General features: G+C 49.7%; 1 protein-coding gene across 1 annotated transcript in view; it reads right to left on the reverse strand.

Annotated features, from left to right (window-relative positions):
- Positions 1-18,720, reverse strand: part of P2RX7 (purinergic receptor P2X 7) — a 109,375-nt gene that overhangs the window by 18,757 nt on the left and 71,898 nt on the right. The window contains exon 12 of the mRNA XM_075341830.1: positions 13,385-13,492. Coding sequence (XP_075197945.1) covers positions 13,385-13,492 — 108 coding nt within the window. The remainder of the gene's footprint in view (positions 1-13,384; positions 13,493-18,720) is intronic.

An 18,720-nucleotide genomic window follows, 5' to 3' on the forward strand; every position in this document is an offset into this window, starting at 1 on the left:
TGTGGAACTGCCCTGAGGATCTCCGCCAGTTCATCCGAGACCAGAAGCCAAAGGGGTCCACGGCTACAGCTGCCCTGGCCGATGACTACACCAACAATCGGGCTCCTGAAGCCAGGAGAGCAGCCACCAGCAGCACCTGGAGAGGGGGTAAGATGAATTCTGCGACTGCCCCACCTGCCCCTAGACTGCAGGGGGTGTCCCCCTCAACTCCCCTCTCCAGGCCCGTGGCAGAACCAAGACGGTGCCACCAGTGCAACCTACCTGGACACTTCAAGGCCATGTGCCCTCAGCGTCCCAAGGCCCCGGCTCCGTCCCCGTCCCAAGGGCCGCCCAAGGTGTATTGTGTGGGTGGGGGTGGTGGTAGGTCCCTGGACAGCTTCCAACCTGTCACCGTCGGCCGGTCTGTGACCATAGGACTGCGAGACAGCGCCTCGGAGGTGACTCTGGTGCGGCCTGAGATGGTGTCCCCCCAAGACTTGATCCCTGGAAAAACCCTCGCTGTCTCCGGGATTGGAGGCATTGACCCGGCGCTGCCTGTTGCTGACATTTATGTGGACTGGGGCGCAGGGCGAGGGGTGAGGGAGGTGGGGGTAACTGATCGGATCCCCGCAAACGTGCTACTTGGGACAGATTTGGGGCAGATAACCTCCCAGTTTGGGCCCCAACCAAGGGCTGAACCTTCAGCCAGTACTGACGTGCCTCCGGACAATGTTAATGTGTTATCTATGAATGATGTAAGGGAGGAGGGAGTGAACTCTGATATTTCTGCTTGCACAGACACCATAGACACACACACAGCTGCAGCTGTGACAGGGGAGGGGGTCAGAGAAAGGTGTGACAATGCCTCTACAAGTAACCAGCCTGTGAGCTGGGATCTGTTGCCCTCTGCAGGGATAAGCAGAGAGCAGGGTGCTGCAGGGGGAGGACCAGTGTGTGGGGTGGGGGCTACCACAGCAAATGTGGGGTCCCCAGAGATTTCACAGCGGGGTTCTGTTGCTGCAGGAGGGGAACAGGCAGGTGAGATTGGGGCCGGTCCAGGAGCGGAAGTGCTCCCAGGTAAGATCTCGGTGCATGGTTCCCCCACGACCGGGGTGTCAGGAAGCCAGGTCGGTCTGCCTGAACCGGCGACTTGGTCAGGAACGGAGGAGGAGCAGGCACGACCCACGGTCGCAGCGGCTGTGGCCGCTGTCACCCGCAGTGGGAGTGCTGGAAGCCAAGGGGCCTCCCGGAGGTCCGATAGCTCTTCCCCTTCTGACCAAGTGGCAGCCGAGTCAGGTGGAGGCCAGGACACAGGTCCCGGGGTACTGACCGAAGATGCGACAGTCTCGTCGATTCTGGCCACATCTAGTCAGGGGTTTCAGGCAGCGTTAGAAGCTGACGACAGCCTGAAAGCTCTTAAGGAGCAGGCGGCACAGCCTCCCTCGGACTCGGACCCGGAGCGAGTGGTCTGGGACCAAGGACGGCTGTACCGGGCCACGGTCCAGCAGGGTTCACCGGAGGCGTGGCCCAGGGACCGACAGTTGGTGGTACCCTATCCGTTCCGGACGGAGTTGTTGCGGATCGCACATGAGATTCCGATGGCCGGACACCTAGGGATCGCTAAGACCAAGGCCAGGTTAAACCAGCATTTCTACTGGCCAAAAATGGGGGCCGATGTGGCTGCCTACTGCCGTTCGTGTGAAACCTGTCAGAGAGTGGGGAAGGCGGGGCCACGCCCCAAAGCCCCACTGGTATCTCTGCCAATCATCGATGAGCCTTTCAGGAGGGTGGCTGTGGATCTGGTCGGCCCGCTGGCCATCCCCAGCAGCTCCGGGAAACGCTTCATACTGACGGTAGTGGACTATGCCACCCGGTACCCAGAAGCAGTGGCCTTGTCGTCCATTCGGGCTGACAAGGTGGCCACCGCATTGCTGGAGATTTTCTCCCGAGTGGGTTTTCCCCAGGAAATGCTCACTGACCGGGGGACCCAATTCATGTCCCAGCTGATGGAGGCCCTCTGTAAGCAAGTCCAGGTGCGACATCTGGTGGCCAGCCCGTACCATCCACAGACTAATGGCCTGTGCGAGCGGTTCAGTGGCACCTTAAAGCAGATGCTTAAGATGTTGGTCGACTCCCATGGGCGTGACTGGGAGCGGTATCTCCCACACCTGTTATTTGCTTACCGGGAGGTTCCACAGGCCTCAACAGGATTCTCACCGTTTGAGCTCCTGTACGGGCGACGTGTGCGGGGCCCCCTGGCTCTGGTGAAAGAGGCTTGGGAAGGGGATTTGGCCACCCCTGGAGTGTCGGTTATCGAGTATGTCATGCGCTTCCGGGACAAAATGCAGGCCTTGACGCAACTGGTACACGACAATATGGCTCAAGCTCAGGCCGATCAGAAGCGTTGGTACGACCAGAACGCTTGTGAGAGGACCTACCAAGTGGGTCAAAAGGTGTGGGTACTGGTCCCCGTACCACAGGACAAGCTTCAGGCAGCCTGGGAAGGCCCATACCTCGTGTACCAGCAGCTCAACCCTGTAACGTACCTGGTCACCCTGGACCCTGCCCGTGGAAGGCGGAAGCCCTTCCATGTGAACATGATGAAGGCACATCATGAGCGGGAGGCATGTGCGCTCCCCGTGTGCAACCTGCCCGAGGAGGGAGAAGCGGAAACCCTCTTGGATATGCTAGCCCAGGTTAGGGCAGGCGGATCCATTGAGGATGTGGAGGTTGGCCACCAGCTCTTGGAAGACCAACGGTCCCAGCTGTGGGCCACCCTCCTCCCCTTCCGGGGGTTGTTTACCAACCAGCCCGGAAGGACTGACTTGGCTGTCCATCACGTGGACACTGGGGATCATCCCCCGATCCGGCGTTCAGCATATCGGGTCTCCCTGGAGGTGCAGCAACACATGCGCCAGGAGATTGACGAGATGCTGAAGCTGGGGGTGATCCAGGCATCCAACAGCGCTTGGGCCTCGCCTGTAGTCCTCGTCCCTAAGAAGGACCGAACCACTCGGTTCTGCGTGGACTACAGGGGGCTCAATGCGGTCACGGTCGCCGATGCGTACCCAATGCCACGCATCGATGACCTGCTCGATCAGTTGGCCGGGGCTCAGTACCTGACCATCATGGATCTGAGCCGGGGATATTGGCAGATCCCCCTGACTCGCAAGGCCAGGGAACGCTCTGCCTTTATTACCCCATTTGGACTGTACGAGTCCACGGTGATGCCATTCGGGATGAGGAATGCCCCTGCCACTTTCCAGCGGATGGTCAACACCCTGCTCAAGGGACTTGAAGGGTACGCGGCCGCGTACCTGGATGACATTGCCGTCTTCAGTCCCACCTGGGAGGACCACCTAGAGCATCTAGCACAGGTGCTCAGGCGGATCCACCGGGCAGGTTTGACCATCAAGCCGGGGAAGTGTCAGCTGGCCATGAGCGAGGTCCAGTACCTCGGTCACCGGGTAGGTGGGAGAACACTGAAGCCCGAGCCTGAGAAAGTGGAAGCCATCGCATCCTGGCCCACCCCCAGGACCAAGAAGCAGGTGATGTCCTTCTTGGGGACCGCTGGGTACTATAGGAGGTTTGTTCCATGCTATAGTAGCCTGGCAAAGCCCTTGACGGACCTCACCAAGAAGAAGCTGCCCTCTGCAGTCGATTGGACAATGGACTGCGAGACAGCCTTCCGGGCCCTAAAGGACGCCCTGTCCAGCCCGCCCGTGCTACAGGCAGCCGACTTCACGCGGCCGTTTGTAGTACAGACCGACGCCAGTGACTTCGGCCTCGGTGCGGTGCTCAGCCAGGTGGACTCTGCGAGCCAAGAGCACCCAGTCTTGTACCTGAGCAGGAAGCTGTTACCAAGGGAAGTTGCCTATTCCACGATGGAGAAGGAGTGCCTGGCCATAGTGTGGGCCCTGCAGCGTCTGCAACCCTATCTATACGGGCGCCACTTCATCGTGGAGACGGACCACAATCCCCTCAGCTGGTTGCACACCGTCTCTGGGACGAATGGGCGATTGTTGCGATGGAGCCTTGCGCTCCAGCAATACAACTTCACCATTCGCCACAAAAGGGGCCGTGACCACGGTAACGCAGACGGGCTGTCCCGACAAGGAGAGGTCGCGGACGGGCGCCCGGGGGAACACCGGAGTGTGCTGCCCCCTAGCGCCCTCAAAAGGGGGGAGGTGTGAGGCAAATCCCGGGATATGAAGATGAATTATGACTCCAGTCATAATCCCTCATCACTCCCTGGCAGTGCCCCCTCCCTTCTTGTTCTCAGTGTTCCACTTACACCTCCATGGCCATGTCCTGTGATATGGAAATGAGGTGGTGTGGGAACAATGGACACAGGATGACTCCCTGCCGTCACCCTGTAACAAGAGTTGTATCTCATTAGCAAGGCTATGGGAATAGCCAGACAGAACGACTCCAGTAAAAAATGGTTCATATCTCGCAAGCCATATTTCCGATAAATATGGCAACCATAAAAATGGTGTCTCTGCATGCGGACGATGCCGGCACACCCTTTTTATGGGAGCAGGACATTGGGAAATGCCCCAGGCGTGATATCAGCCAATGGGGAACTGGCAGACAGGTCATGAGTCCCCTCGTTCTGTAGCTAAATTCATAACTGTCACAATGAGAGCATTGGCGTCCGCCTACGACGCTCCCAGGCAAAGTTATGGCCATATTCCATGTTGTGGATTTTGTCCATAACTCCAGCCAGGGGTGGAGCAGTGCTCCCTCTGAGGTCACGAAGGTAGGAGGGGACCTGGATTTGTCCAGGTTGATAACCCTACTTCGGCCATTTTCCAGTGTTCTTTTCGCTGGGGGCACGTGTAGGAAACATCTGTGGGAAGGATCCTAGAAACCTGGCCTACAGCGCCCCCCTGTGGCCAGACGCAACAAGGTAACTGATGGAACTGTGTATGCCTGTTTGTAAACCATGCTTTATCTGTAACTGTACTCTGACCTATGTATATTCTGTAGATTCCCTATTGTATATATTGTAGTTTCTAGTGTGCTTTAGGCTGATTAAATTATATAATTAATCTTGGGCTGTTCTGTTATCTCGATCTTGAATCCCACGTCTGTGTGTTCGGCTAATAGTTACCGTAAATCGGTTGGTGGCAGCGAATTGTGCCAAGGATTATTGTGGGGAGGCCAGTGAGATTCGGGGAGATTTTATATATTCCGCCCGCGGAGGTCGGGGGAATATATACCTTACTCTCACCGGGGACCCTTCAATAATCGGCATAAGTAGTATAGCGGCCTCCTTGCTTATTGTCGGGCAATTCCATAATTGGCCTGACTATAAGAGGGGCGCTAGAGAGCGCGTCACGTGCTCTGTCTGTCGGTCGGGAGGTATAAAGGAGGGGTGACCCCCACTTGTTACCCCCCGATTGTGACGTACTGGTAGCCAGCGCGGGGGATTTCTGAGTGACCCCCCGGTGGTTTGTGACACAAGTGTTACACTGGGATCACATATTTCTGTTCTATGCTGAGCACTTATGACAAGGTTTCTGTGTAATCCCACAAAAATGGTATTCATACTAAATCCCAGACAGAACCACTCATTATAATGAGGCAGATGGAGACACTTAGGCTATGTGCGCACTTTCCGTCGTCCTACATGCAGTTGTAAAACGCACGTTTTAGCCTTAATTGATTTAGCCAAAGTTGCCTTTTTCAGAAATTTAGCGCAGTAAACGCATGCGTATTTACCGCGTTTTAGATGCGTTTTTAGCGCTTTTTCCATGCGTTTTCACACATGCATTTTGAACATCAAGACACTGCTAAATAAAGATTAAATAGTCAAACAGAATGAAAAAAGAGAAAAAAAAAGGGACAAATCTATATTAATGGGAAAAATAATTGAAAAAGATATATTTAATAAAATTATAGCGCTAATATACATTTTATCGGTAAACTAGCAATAAATGCATAATATTCTTAAATTTAATTGTCGGATTATGTGTGTGTGTAAAGGGACATATCAAATCATTATTTTGAAGTTCAAAAAGCATGCGTTTTGGTAGTCCAAAACGCATGTTTTCTGCAATGAAAAAGCAGGTAAAACGCAGAAATTTTGATATTTCTTGCTTTTTGCTACTTCTCATTGACTTCAATGTTAACAAAACGCACCACAAATGGCAAAAACAATTGACAGAGTCCTTTTCTGAACGCATGGTTTTTGACCAAACTTATGCAAATTTTGAGATGCGTTTGGAAACGCAAAGTGCGGACAAGAAATCATGAATTCTCATTGTCTTTAATGGAAAACCAAAACGCATGCATTTGGGCACAAAAACGCTGCAGTTCAAAACTGATGCTAAACGCACCTGAAACGCAGGTGAAAACTGAAAGTGCGCACATAGCCTTAGAGTGCTGTTTGGCGTCTATTTCATTAGTATCCATCTTATTAGGGGTGCACTTATGCATTACAAAGAAAATGATGGGACACCATGGGAACATTGCGACACTTTATACTCTATTTCATTATCTGCCTCATTAGGCTATGTGCCCACGCTGCGGAAAATTAGCGGAATTTGCCTCGATTTGTTTTCGCGGAAATTCCGCGGATTTTTCAAAAATCCACAGTACAGCAAGTCCCCAGCCATTTCTATGGCATTTGGGGAGTGCTGTACCCATGCTGCATTTTTTTCCGCAGGGGAAATAATGCAGATTTCCCTGCGGAAAAATCAGCAGCATGTCAATTATTCCTGCAGGATCCCATACTTATCTGCCTTGATAGTAGAAACCGGAGTCACTTCCTCCGGTGCAGAGAAGTGCGGTGGAGCCAGCATCAGGCGGTGGTGGGTGGGGCCTGCATGAGCTCCGGTCATGTGACCGCCGGAGCTAGTTCAGGCCCGCCCACCTTCTCCTGCAAAGTGTAGATACTGACAGGCACGGCTGGAAAGTGAAGTGTTGCGTGATGGAGGTAAGTAAGTATGAACTCCCCGATCACTCCAGCACTTGTTCTGCATTGAGGATGCAGTGCCGAAGCCATGGTACTGTATTCTCAATGCAGAATGCCCGCAGCATATCCGCAGGACATTCCGCAATAAAACCGCAGCATGTAAACAGACAAAGTTGTGCTGCGGATTTCTAGGAGCTCCTGCGGAATGTCCTGCAGATATAGCCGCAGGACACTTTCCCCGTGGGCACATAGCCTTAGGCTATGTGCCCACACTGCGGAAAATGCGCGGATTTTGCCGCGGATTTCTCGCGGAAAAGCCGCGGATTTTCCAGAAATCTGCAGCACAGCTACTCCCCAGCCATTTCTAAGGCATTTGGGAAATGCTGTGCCCACGCTGCGGATTTTTCCGCAGCGGAAATCGTGCGGATTTTCGTGCGGAAAAATCTGCAGCATGTCAATTATTGTTGCGGATTTTCGTGCGGATTTTGCTTATTCAATTGAATAAAAAAAAAAAAAAAAAAAAAAAATCGCAACAAAATCCGCGTCAAATCCGCACCTATGAAAAAGGTGCGGATTCCGGGGGAAAGCTGCGGATTTTGATGCAGAAAAATCCGCAGATACAGAGTCCCGCGGGCACATAGCCTTAGGCTATGTGTCCACGGTAGAATGTACCTGCGGATTTTTCTGCATGAAAATCCGCGACTTTCGCGGCAAATCCGCACCTTATTTTTGCCGCGGATTTACCGCGGATTACCGCGAAATTGCCGCGGATTTTGATGCGGATTTTTTTTTTTTTTCCCCATTCTATAGCCAAAATCCGCACCAAAATCCGCAGCAATAATTGACATGCTGCAGATTTTTCCGGATCAAAATCCGCGGCAAATCCGCCGCGGAAAAATCCGCAGCATGGACACAGCATTTCCAAAATGCCATTTAATTGGCTTGGAAGTGCCGCTGCTGCAGATTTTCGGAAAATCCGCGGTAAATCAGCGGCAAAATCCGCGCAAAATCCGCAGCGTGGGCACATAGCCTTATAGTGAATGGTTCAGTGGAGAGTTTTATTTCATTTGAATCACATTTTTGGGGGAATTTACATGTAAACCACTACATAAGTGCTCAATAGAGCGCACAGGAATGTGAACAGCCTTATTCTCATTTTTGGGAAGCAAAATTAACAAACTACAGTATAAGAATAGTTTTCATGTTTACACCATTTTTGTGCAGTATAATTCATAAGACGGCTTTATTCTTCTGGTCAATATGATTACAGTGATATCAGATTTATGTTCGGTTTTTATGCTTTGCTACTATCAGTCTAAAAATGCATTTTTTGTATTAAAAATTAGTTTGTCGCCATATTCTGAGAGCTATAACGTTTTTATTTGTTGGTTAACAGTGTCATGAAAGGGTTTATTTTTTGTGGGATGAGTTGAAGATTTTTTTGGGTACGATTATGGAGTACTGTACATAAGATTTTTTTATTGCCTTTTATTCAGATTTTTTAGGTCCAAAATGAGCAAAACAACAGCAATTCATTAAATGTTTTTATATAATTTTTCATTCCAGACTTATATAGGGTTTTTTTTGTGCTTTGCTACTTTTGCACACTATGAATAATATTTTACAAAAATATATTTGTTTTTTCATTGCTATATACTGAGAACCGTAACTTTTTTTTTTTCGTCGCCAAAAGAGCCATATTAGGACTAGTTTGTGTGGAAAAATTTTGCATTTAGTTATGCCTTTTTTTTTTTTTTTACATATGACTTTGTGATCACATTTTGTTTAATTTATTTGTGTCAGTATGATGAAAAAGCTACATTTTAGTGTGTTTATGATTTTTTTTCTTATGGTGTTCACTGTACAGAATGAATTACGTGTCAGTCTTATAGTTCAGGTCTTTCCAGATGTGCGATACAAATTATACGAATGTTTTTTAGTTTATTATTTAGCTGCATTTTTAGTGGCGAAACAGCTTTTCATGATTCTTGTGCACTTTTTGGTGTGTGGTTTTACTTTTTTTATTCATTTTATTTAACTTTTTTTCACCTTTTTTTTTAATTTTTCCCACTGTGGGACATAAATGTTTTGCTTTGATCACAGGTCTGATACACTGTAGTATTCATGTATTGCAGTGCATGAAACCTGTCAGTTCTGCACTGCTTATAGGCCTGTACACTTAGGTCATCAGATGACCTCATGGTGCAATGGCAACTGCTGGCACCTGCGATTATGATTGTAGGATTATGATTGTAGGGAGTCGATAGTGTTAAAGGAAGGAGTCTTCTCCCTATTTTAACCACTTAGATGCTCATGTCACGATTCACAGCAGCATTTAAGAGGTTAATCGGTTCCAAAACTGGTCGGGGCTGATGCCAGAGGATGTCAGTTGTCATAATTGGGGGTGCGCTACTTGCTCATTCCTCAGAGTTGTGAAAAAGCGGCGCTGAGGAAAATAGCCCCTTAACGGCTGCTGTCAAAAAGGTGTATCAGTGGCTATTAAGGGGTTAAAGATTATGATGTTAATATAAAAAAAACTACTGCCAACTTTTTTTTTATAAAATATATTAAAAACCTGATTTAAACAATAGGTCATTTCTGATGACAGCTTCTATTTAACATTTCCACTTCTCAATAATACCACTATAAATTGTGAAATAATTAGGAGAGAGGAAATTTCAAGAAGTGACTTGTTACAACGATGACATCCTTGTACAAAACCACGCTCAAATTAGGTGACCCCACAGTACGACTCATTCTTCCACAACTTCTGTAATGGCAGACTGCATGGCTAGGCGCTGGACTTTATATATTTGTGCAAAAGACTAAATAAGAAAATGGAAATTCAATGATTGATAGGTGTGTCCCAATTGTTTGGAACTAGTTGGGTGAAGCATCAAGTCTCTATTGTCTATCAAAATTAGCTTGTAAGGGAAATGGCTTTCTAAAGAGAAGTAAATACAATATGTAAGAAATGTGTGACGCCCTGGCCTATCAGGTCGTCACAGGGTATTGTGCAATCTGCCCTTCTGCACAGTATCCGCATCCTCCTTGGTTACGGATCCTTGTCCTTTGGTGTTCCTAAGAGCTTAACCAGTCAAAACCCTAGAAAGACTTTACACCACACCCACCAGACACACCATTGGGGGTCTGAAGGGAATAGGGCCGCCCATTTGGGGGGTTGGTAGGGGAAGGTGAAAAAGTGAGAAGAGAACTGAAAGAAGAGTGGAAGGAACAGGAGGTAGAGTGGTGACTCTCTAAGAGGGAGAGGTCACCGGGTTGGAGCAGGGCTCCTTGAGTACTAGGTGGCAGACGTTGGTCTGGGCCTGGTAGGAGCTGGAACCCCGGTCGCAGGGGATCGTGTCAAGGGGCACGGATTGCCGAGGAGGGAAGCCGGTGGCCTTGAGCCATCTCTGGGCAGGGGCCAGGGTACGACGGGGTACGCGGACCCTAGGCCGGGAAGTAGCTTCAAGCGTCCTGGTAATTTACCCGACGGGGGTGAACCCTTCAAGATTCATCCCTCACCCGCTCCAAAATCGGGGTATTAGCGCACCGATGGGATAGGACTTTCCCTGACACAGTCCACCAGATCCCAAGCATGAACCCTGAGAGCAAGCTCACTCCGTTAGCCATATGGGTGAGTGGGACCCGACTAGTTCCACACTACAGGGTCCAAACAGTGAACAAGGTGCCACGGAAAAGGCCACAGGCTAACAAGCAACATTAAGAGCACGGACCAAAGCGTGCTCCCTCCTTGCTGCAGCGGTGCTCAGAATTGTGGTTTACAAGCTGTCTGTGTCAGCATTTTTGGACTGAGTGAGTACGCAGAAACCCTTCCTTTTCCCAACGGCACCACAATCCTGCACCACCAACTCCGGGCCCCGGAGCACAAACCCCATACCCACGGATGCGTTAAACACCTTGCTGCCGTACCATCGCCACCGGGCTCCCTCTTCCCCCAACAGCAGCGGTGGTATCCCACCTTACCATGCACCGTGGGTGGCATCACAAACTTCTAACTCCCCTGTACATACTCCCCTTTTCAAACTAGAGTGTCCGCACGAACCCCCGGGTCCGGAGACCCCCTCGAGCCACTGCGGTTCCGGATCCGAGCGGCTCGGCCGCTGGCACAGGGGCGGTACACCTCGAAAAACCTGGCGCCACGAACAGGATACAAGCAGGACCCACTTATCTGGGTGACGTGTGCCTTGAAAGTCGAAAACTGCGAGTCAAGAGTCCTTTTCCCGCCAATTCCGCCATTGTCCGCCATCTTTTCGCGCCATAACGTTTTCTTCCCTGGGAAAGTGTGTGAAGCCTAAGCCCCGCCCTTCGTCTTGCGTGTGAGGCCGGAACCCAAAGTTCCCAGAGGGCAACAGCGCGCGAAGGGGTGCTGCGAAAAGACTGAGGGGGCGTGCCGGAATGTAAAGAGAGCGGAAGTGGAGCAGGGACGCCAGGACTCTGCAACAACGTTCCTGGAAGACGCAGTAGCAAGATGGCGGCGCGAGACTGGTCACCAGAACGTGCTGTCCCTGGGACTGCGACATGGATAGAGGAGGAAACGGAGCAGCTGTGCAGGAGAATGCGGACGCAGTTCCTGTTTATACTGAACCACTGGAGGGAAGAGATGAGGAGCCTGGCGGTGGCGGTGCGAGCCCGTGAGATTGAAGTCCCACATGAAGAGATGGTAAGTGGTTACCCAGTCCCTTTAGATTGCCCAAATCTGGCCACAGAGGCTGAGGGATCCGGACCGCCCCCACTCACGGTGAGCACTCCACCATCACCTACCCCGTCCTCGGTGGACGCCAAGCTGCCTACACCAACCCCAGCAGCGGAACCTTCGGTGCATCTACAAGAAGCTCCAGCTGCGGAGATCCCGTCTATGACCCTCACTCCAGTCACGGCAGCAGTCATCCAGACACCGACCAGACCAGATCCGGCTGCCTCACCGGGCCCGTTCCCAGAAGCGGGGCACCCGGACCCTGCAACCCCAGCTGCGGAGCAGTTGGTCTTTCTACTTACAGCTGCGGAAGCGGAGCCAAGAAGTCCACCTGTCCCGCTACCGCGCGGCATCCCAGCGGCTGTTGGGGGCGCCAGAGTTCAAATAAAGCCAGAGCCAGTTAGGGAGCTGAGGCCGGATGCTGATGCCCCCTACTGGGAATGACAACAATACCAGCTACAAGCAGAGATCGTAACCCGAGATCGGCGATGACGGGAGCTTGTTGCCTGTGATAGAGCAGAAAAGAAGCAGATAAGGAGCGCTGCTTCTTGAGCTAAAGGGCCACGGTGCCGTGGCCTTGTGGAGCGGTTTGACCCCAAGCAAGGGTGGGGGTTTATCCACGAAGCAGGCCTCACAGCAGGGGTTTATGTGTCCCGACGAAATGTGGCACAGCACCTCCCTTGGGGCCACCCAGAGCGTAATCTTCAGCCAGAGGAGATGGTTTTATACCGCCATTGCGGAAAGCGGGGCTGGTATGCCCTGGAGGTAACCAAACATGTGAAGTTTGAGGAAGGGTATGTGTCGGCGTCAGTAGCACGTAGTTGCAAAGAAGCATGGCTACGGGACCCTCCGATTTATTATTAAAAATGTTATAATGCCAGTAGTTTTGCGATGCCATAGAATTGTTAGGTGTCGGTGCTTTTGTTTATTATTTTTCATAGTTTGTTATTTTTAATATAGAAAGTGTCAGTAAATGAGTGCTGATCAACCATTTTTAATGAAAAGAGTGAAAGTTACCAGATTTGCTAGAAAATTGTCAAAATGTGTACACCCGGTACATGGACTCGGTTAAAGTTTTTATGGTTAGCAAACATGAACCATGGTCACAGGACTGGCGTGACCAACTCGAACTTGTGTATTGTACATAGTTGCACCTCCTGTGCCAACCAGAGTCGTCTAAAGTCAACACCCGGGACCTTAACCTGGTCACGGAACCACGGATAGGTTTCCAGGGGTTCAGGTTGTTTGCGTGGCGAGTTACTGGGTCCGGGACATTGGGACTGGACTGTCGCAGGAAGGGGCTGCAACGGAGTAGGTTGAGCCTCCGTTACCACTAAAACCGGTAGCGTCCCACAGTTGAGCGGTGAACTTTCCAAAGTTTAGTAACATTTAAGTAAAGTGCCTCCCCTGTACGGGATGGAACCCGTTAATAAAAGTGCATAATGTTAAAATGTTCCTTTTTCCTTCTACAGTTAAAAACAAAAATAAACCTCTGATGTCCTGTAGCTCGGGGACGAGCTACGTTTAACCAAGGGGGAATGTGACGCCCTGGCCTATCAGGTCTGTTTCCTGGGGGCTACACGTTTAAGGAAAACTGAGGTCTGATACCCCTGTTCCAATAGAATGACACATCCACACAAGGTGGATGAGACACAGAGATAGCACAGTATAGAGCTTGGCTTATTGCTTTTGCCAGTCCCACAGAACCTAAAAAAAAAGTGGCAGCACAAGTGCTGCTGCATTTCACACTTTGGTGTTTATCTTACCTTGATCTGATAACCCTTTGTTTCTTGCAAACTTTTCTTTAGCTTTTTATCCACCATAATAATATCATTTTGATCCACAAAGGACACAAATTTGAGATCCAGACACGACTAAAAAAAACCAAATCAAATATATTTTGTAATCAATAAAGATTGTGTAACCAGCAGGGGTAACTTACAAGATCTTTAAGGCAGAGGGATGGTTTGGATAACCTACTGTGAGAAAAGAGGATCTGTGATTACTTTCTAATTAAAGCTCCTCAGCAAGTAAAGACTAGTAGCTACAAAAACTGCTGAGGAGACTCAAATCCATGCCTGTCAATCCAGGGAGGGAGTTATATAATTAGGCTAATTTGGCATCATCGGAGAAAGCTCCTTAAAAAAATGGGTAGTGCTTACAAATTCTTCAAGTCTGAGGAATTACAGGCTGTACCAAGGCCTGCAGAAGTCACCATTATGAGAGATAGAACAAATTATGATTTGCTTTTGAAGTGCTGGACACTAGGTTTTGAGGTTTTTACAATGTGGAACGCAATATGTGATGAACAATAAGTATAAGTGGCCAGATAGCTAAGGATTCATTTTTGTCTTATGAAATAATCGGGAGAAAGTCTTCTGGATGCCAATCATTGATTCCAGAAGACACTGATTGTGAAGGTTAATGACCAAAAAACCCTCATGGTATCACTATATACATGTAATACTATGGCTGAAAACATTTTAGTACAGGACAATCATATCCTTGTAACAAGTTAGCCAATAAATAAAAAAAATAATAAAAATTGAGAATCCTAAATGCTTGACATATTTTAATGGCTAGCTGAACAGATAGTGACAAATTGCAAGCTTTCGAGATTACTCAGTTCTCGCCATTTGGCCGGATTCAAACATCCGTGTTTCAGTTACGTGAGACATCCGTTTTTAACAGGGATGCCAAACATACCCATGTTATTCTATGGAGTTATACAATAGGGTAAAGAGTTGCACACAAGTCACAATGTATAGGGGAATGATGAAAAGCAGGACTGCTATGGGAATACTGGACTGAAAAATACAATGAACTATCTGAAAAAATGAAAAACCTGAAAATGGAATATGCATAACTGCTATGAATAATAGGAATATTAGAGATGTTTAGCCATTGTATTGATCAATGCAAAAGAGCCCCAAAACCACACCAAGGTAATCTCTATATTTTTGGGGTCCCTAGCCTATATGCAGTGCTTTTTTTGCGGTGGTACGCGCCGGTACGGCGTACCGGAAAATCTGAAGAGCGCCTCTGGCTATGTCAACATGACTAATTTGTAAACTATACAAATTAGCCATGTGGAGCAAAGGCACAAGCCAGAGGCGTCTCTAGGGGGCGCTGTCGGGCTGCCTGATGCGGCGGTGTGGAAGTCTGCCGGGTGGGAGCCGCTATTCTCTGAGCGCAGCTGTCACGCTGACAGCCGCACTCATAGAAAGTGCAGCGCGCGGCTCCCACTGCTCAATTGTCCTAGTATCTGTCAGACGCGAGGACAATTGAAGCGGTGACGCCGGCGCTGACTTCCGGGTCAGCGCGACGGCTGTCATGTGATCAGGTCAGCTGATCAGACTGCGGACCCGGAAGCCAGTGCCGCAGCGCAGAGGCGGCAGAGAAATGCTGAGAAGTGCTCTACTGTGGAGCTGAAGAAGACACGGTCGGAGGAACATTATGGGGTAAGAGGGGAGTATTTATGAAACAGTATGGGGGAGAGAGGGGAGAGGGAACTATTTGTGGACACACTATGGGGAGGACAGTGGGTGGGGGAGGGAACCATCTGTGCACACACTATGGGGGGGACAGAGGGTGGGGAGGGGGCAATATGTATATACACAGTATGGATGGGGGAGGGAACTATCTGTGGACAGAGTATGGGGAGAAAGAGGATGAGGTTTCATGCATGGGGAGAGAAATGATGAGGGGTGATGTATGGGGAGAGAGGATGAGGTTTCATTCATGGGGAGAGAGGATGAGGGGTGATGTATGGGGAGAGAGGATGAGGTTGCATGCATTGGAACAGAGGATGGGGGGTGATGCATGGGGAGAGAGAGGATGAGGTTTCATGCATGGGGACAGAGGATGAGGGGTGATGCATGGGGAGAGAGAGGATGAGGTTTCATGCATGGGGACAGAGGATGAGGGGTGATGCATGGGGAGAGAGAGGATGAGGTTTCATGCATGGGGAGAGAAATGATGAGGGGTGATGTATGGGGAGAGAGGATGAGGTTTCATTCATGGGGAGAGAGGATGAGGGGTGATGTATGGGGAGAGAGAGGATGAGGTTTCATGCATGGGGAGAGAGGATGAGGGGTGATGTATGGGGAGAGAGAGAGGATGAGGTTTCATGCATATGGACAGAGGCTGAGGGATGATGCATGGGGGGAGAGAGGATGAGGTTTCATGCATGGGGACACAGGATGAGGGGTGATGCATGGGGAGAGGGAGGATGAGGTTTCATTCATGGGGAGAGAAATGATGAGGGGTGATGTATGGGGAGAGAGAGGATGAGGTTTCATGTATGGGGAGAGAGAGGATGAGGTTTCATGTATGGGGACAGAGAGGATGAGGTTTCATGTATGGGGACAGAGAGGATGAGGTTTCATGTAAGGGGAGAGAGAGGATGAGGGGTCATGTATGGGGAGAGAGAGGATGAGGTTTCATGTATGGGGAGAGAGAGGATGAGGTTTCATGTATGGGGAAAGAGAGGATGAGGTTTCATGCATGGGGAGAGAGAGGATGAGGTTTCATGCATGGGGAGAGAGAGGATGAGGTTTCATGCATGGGGAGAGAGAGGATAAGGGGTGATGCATGGGGACAGAGAGGATGAGGTTTCATGCATGGGGACAGAGAGGATGTGGAGCGAACTGGAAAGAAATTTCACAGGACACAGAATAAAGAGTGACATGGTATGAGGAGCAAGTGGGCAGGATGGGGTGTGAGGTGGAAAAGTATATGGACACACAGGAGGTAGTGCGGAGACAGGAAGGGATGAGAAGAATGTGAGGGGCACAGAATAAAGACTGGGTAGTGGAGGGACGTGGTATGGAGAGGGGGCAGAATGGGAGTACAGTGTGAGGTTATAGCAAGGAGGGGGAGTGTGATGAGGGCACAGTATAAAGACGGTGCAGTATAAGGGGACACAGTGTAAGGGACACTGTAAACAGTAGGCTCAGTTTGGAAAGAGGGAATATGGAGGGCATGTACCATAAGAGGGACAGTGTGGGTCATATTTTGTGCAGAGAATACTGTGGCCATTATTTATTCTGGGGCACTGCGTAGGGCAGATATTTTTAAGTAGAAGTATTAGTACTAAGCCACACGGCGAGAAAATTGGTGCGAGTGGAGTGCGATAAAACATCGCATTCCACTCGGACCAATTCTAACCTGTGTGTCAGCACACATGAGCAATTATTTTCTCAGCCCTAATCGGACCGAGAAAACAATCGCAGCATGCTGCGATTGTAAAGCGAGACTCATTTCTCTCGCACCTATTCAAGTGAATGGGGCGAGAGAAAAATCGCACTGCACTCGCGGTACACCGGTGTACAGCGGCTGCAGAGCGAGAATCGCAATAGCCGGCTACAGAGGAGAGAGGGAGAGAAATCCCTCCCTCCCCTCCGCAGCACCTGCCCGTCCCTCCTGAGAGCCGGTCCGCCCCCCGCAGCTGAGGTCCGCTCGCATGATCGGACCGCAGTCGCAGGGATACTAGCATGACACTCGGTTCCTGCTATGCTGCCAGCGCGAGCCGAGTGTCATGCGAGCATCGTAGTACTGCCCCGTGTGGCCCCAGCCTTATAATCATTCTGCTATTTTAGGGGCATCGTGATGGGATGACGGAGAAGACCGGAGAAGATGGAAATCTGAAGAGACGAGATGTGAATGTGAAAAGTCATCATGGCGTCAGGACAAGATGAAGAATAGAAAGAAATGACTAGAGACAACATCATCTATAAGGTACCTGAATGTAAATGTTTATTTGTGATACTGACTATGTCTTATCATTAGGCCTTGGTCCCACTTGTGCATTGCTTCTGATGTGAGCGCAATGGGACCCCCACTGATCAGCTGATTATGGTGCAGGTGTCCGGAAATGCTTATTTCTGGATCTGCTCCGTCCTCTGATGGTGTCTGCGGCCGGGTACTGCACATCTGCCTCATTGATTTTAATAGGAGATTGCTGCCACTATCAGAAGATGGAGCAGATCCAGAACTGAGCACTTCCGGCCACCTGCCACCACCAACACCTAGTGTAGGGAATTGGCGGGGTTGCCAGGTGCCGGACCCTGACCAGTCAGACATTGGTGACCTATCCTAAGGAAAGGTCATGAATGTTCAAGTAGTGGACAATCTCTTTAATAAAGTCTTGTGCCGTCTGACAAGTTAAGGGTTACTATGTTTTTATTTATGTTGTTAGGAGCATTAAAGGGGTTGTCCAAATTTGTGATGAGTCTGCAGTCACTCCTTGTGTCACTCTGTGACTGCAGACTTCTGAATTCTCACAGTGTGCACTCTGCACGCTGTCAGGATTCTCTGGTGCCGGCGGTGAGAGTGAGAAAGCTGCAAGTATGCGATTTACATAGATGTGGTCACGTGCTGAACAGACATGCTCAATGAAAATGAATTGATTGAGGCTGGACACATCAAATCAGAATGTGGCCAGAAGTGTACAAATCTCATACTTGTGCTCACATGACCGTCCACTCTCTCCACTGGCACCGGCACTCCCCGCCGCAGCCCCGCTACTCAATGTCGGCCGGCAGCGCGCCTGACAGCACCCCCAAACACCCCCCCCCCGCTCCTCGCCTCAGAGATGCGTACCAGCAAATATTTTTTTTACAAAAAAAGCACTGCCTATATGTAACCTCACCTGCAGTTAAAAAACTTGCTTTGTATGGGAAGCAAAGGACCAAGCTATATATGTGTGAAATAAATCACATGGCTATGGGTGGGACAGGGTTCTCAGACAAAAAGTGCATACTAATTAAAGGATTTTTGTACACATAGGTTAGGGACGTCATTGCACACACACTGCTTGCTGGATACTCACCTGTCCATGGTGATGAAGTCTCCGGTGCTGTTCCCAGCGATGCTGTCCCCGGCGATGCTCCTGCTTCCAGGTTTGAGGTGCAGTGAATATTCAATGAGCATAATTAGCGGGGATCAGAACAAGAAAGAACAGAGCCGAAGACAGGAGCGCTGGATACAGGTGAATATATAAAATCTTTTTATTTCAATTACACACTTATGTCACACATATGAAAATACAGATATCACATGTGTGACACACGCGTGACCATACCCATGTGTGTGACTTGTA

Source organism: Anomaloglossus baeobatrachus, chromosome 1 (assembly GCF_048569485.1).
Source record: "Anomaloglossus baeobatrachus isolate aAnoBae1 chromosome 1, aAnoBae1.hap1, whole genome shotgun sequence".
NCBI lineage: Eukaryota > Metazoa > Chordata > Amphibia > Anura > Aromobatidae > Anomaloglossus > Anomaloglossus baeobatrachus.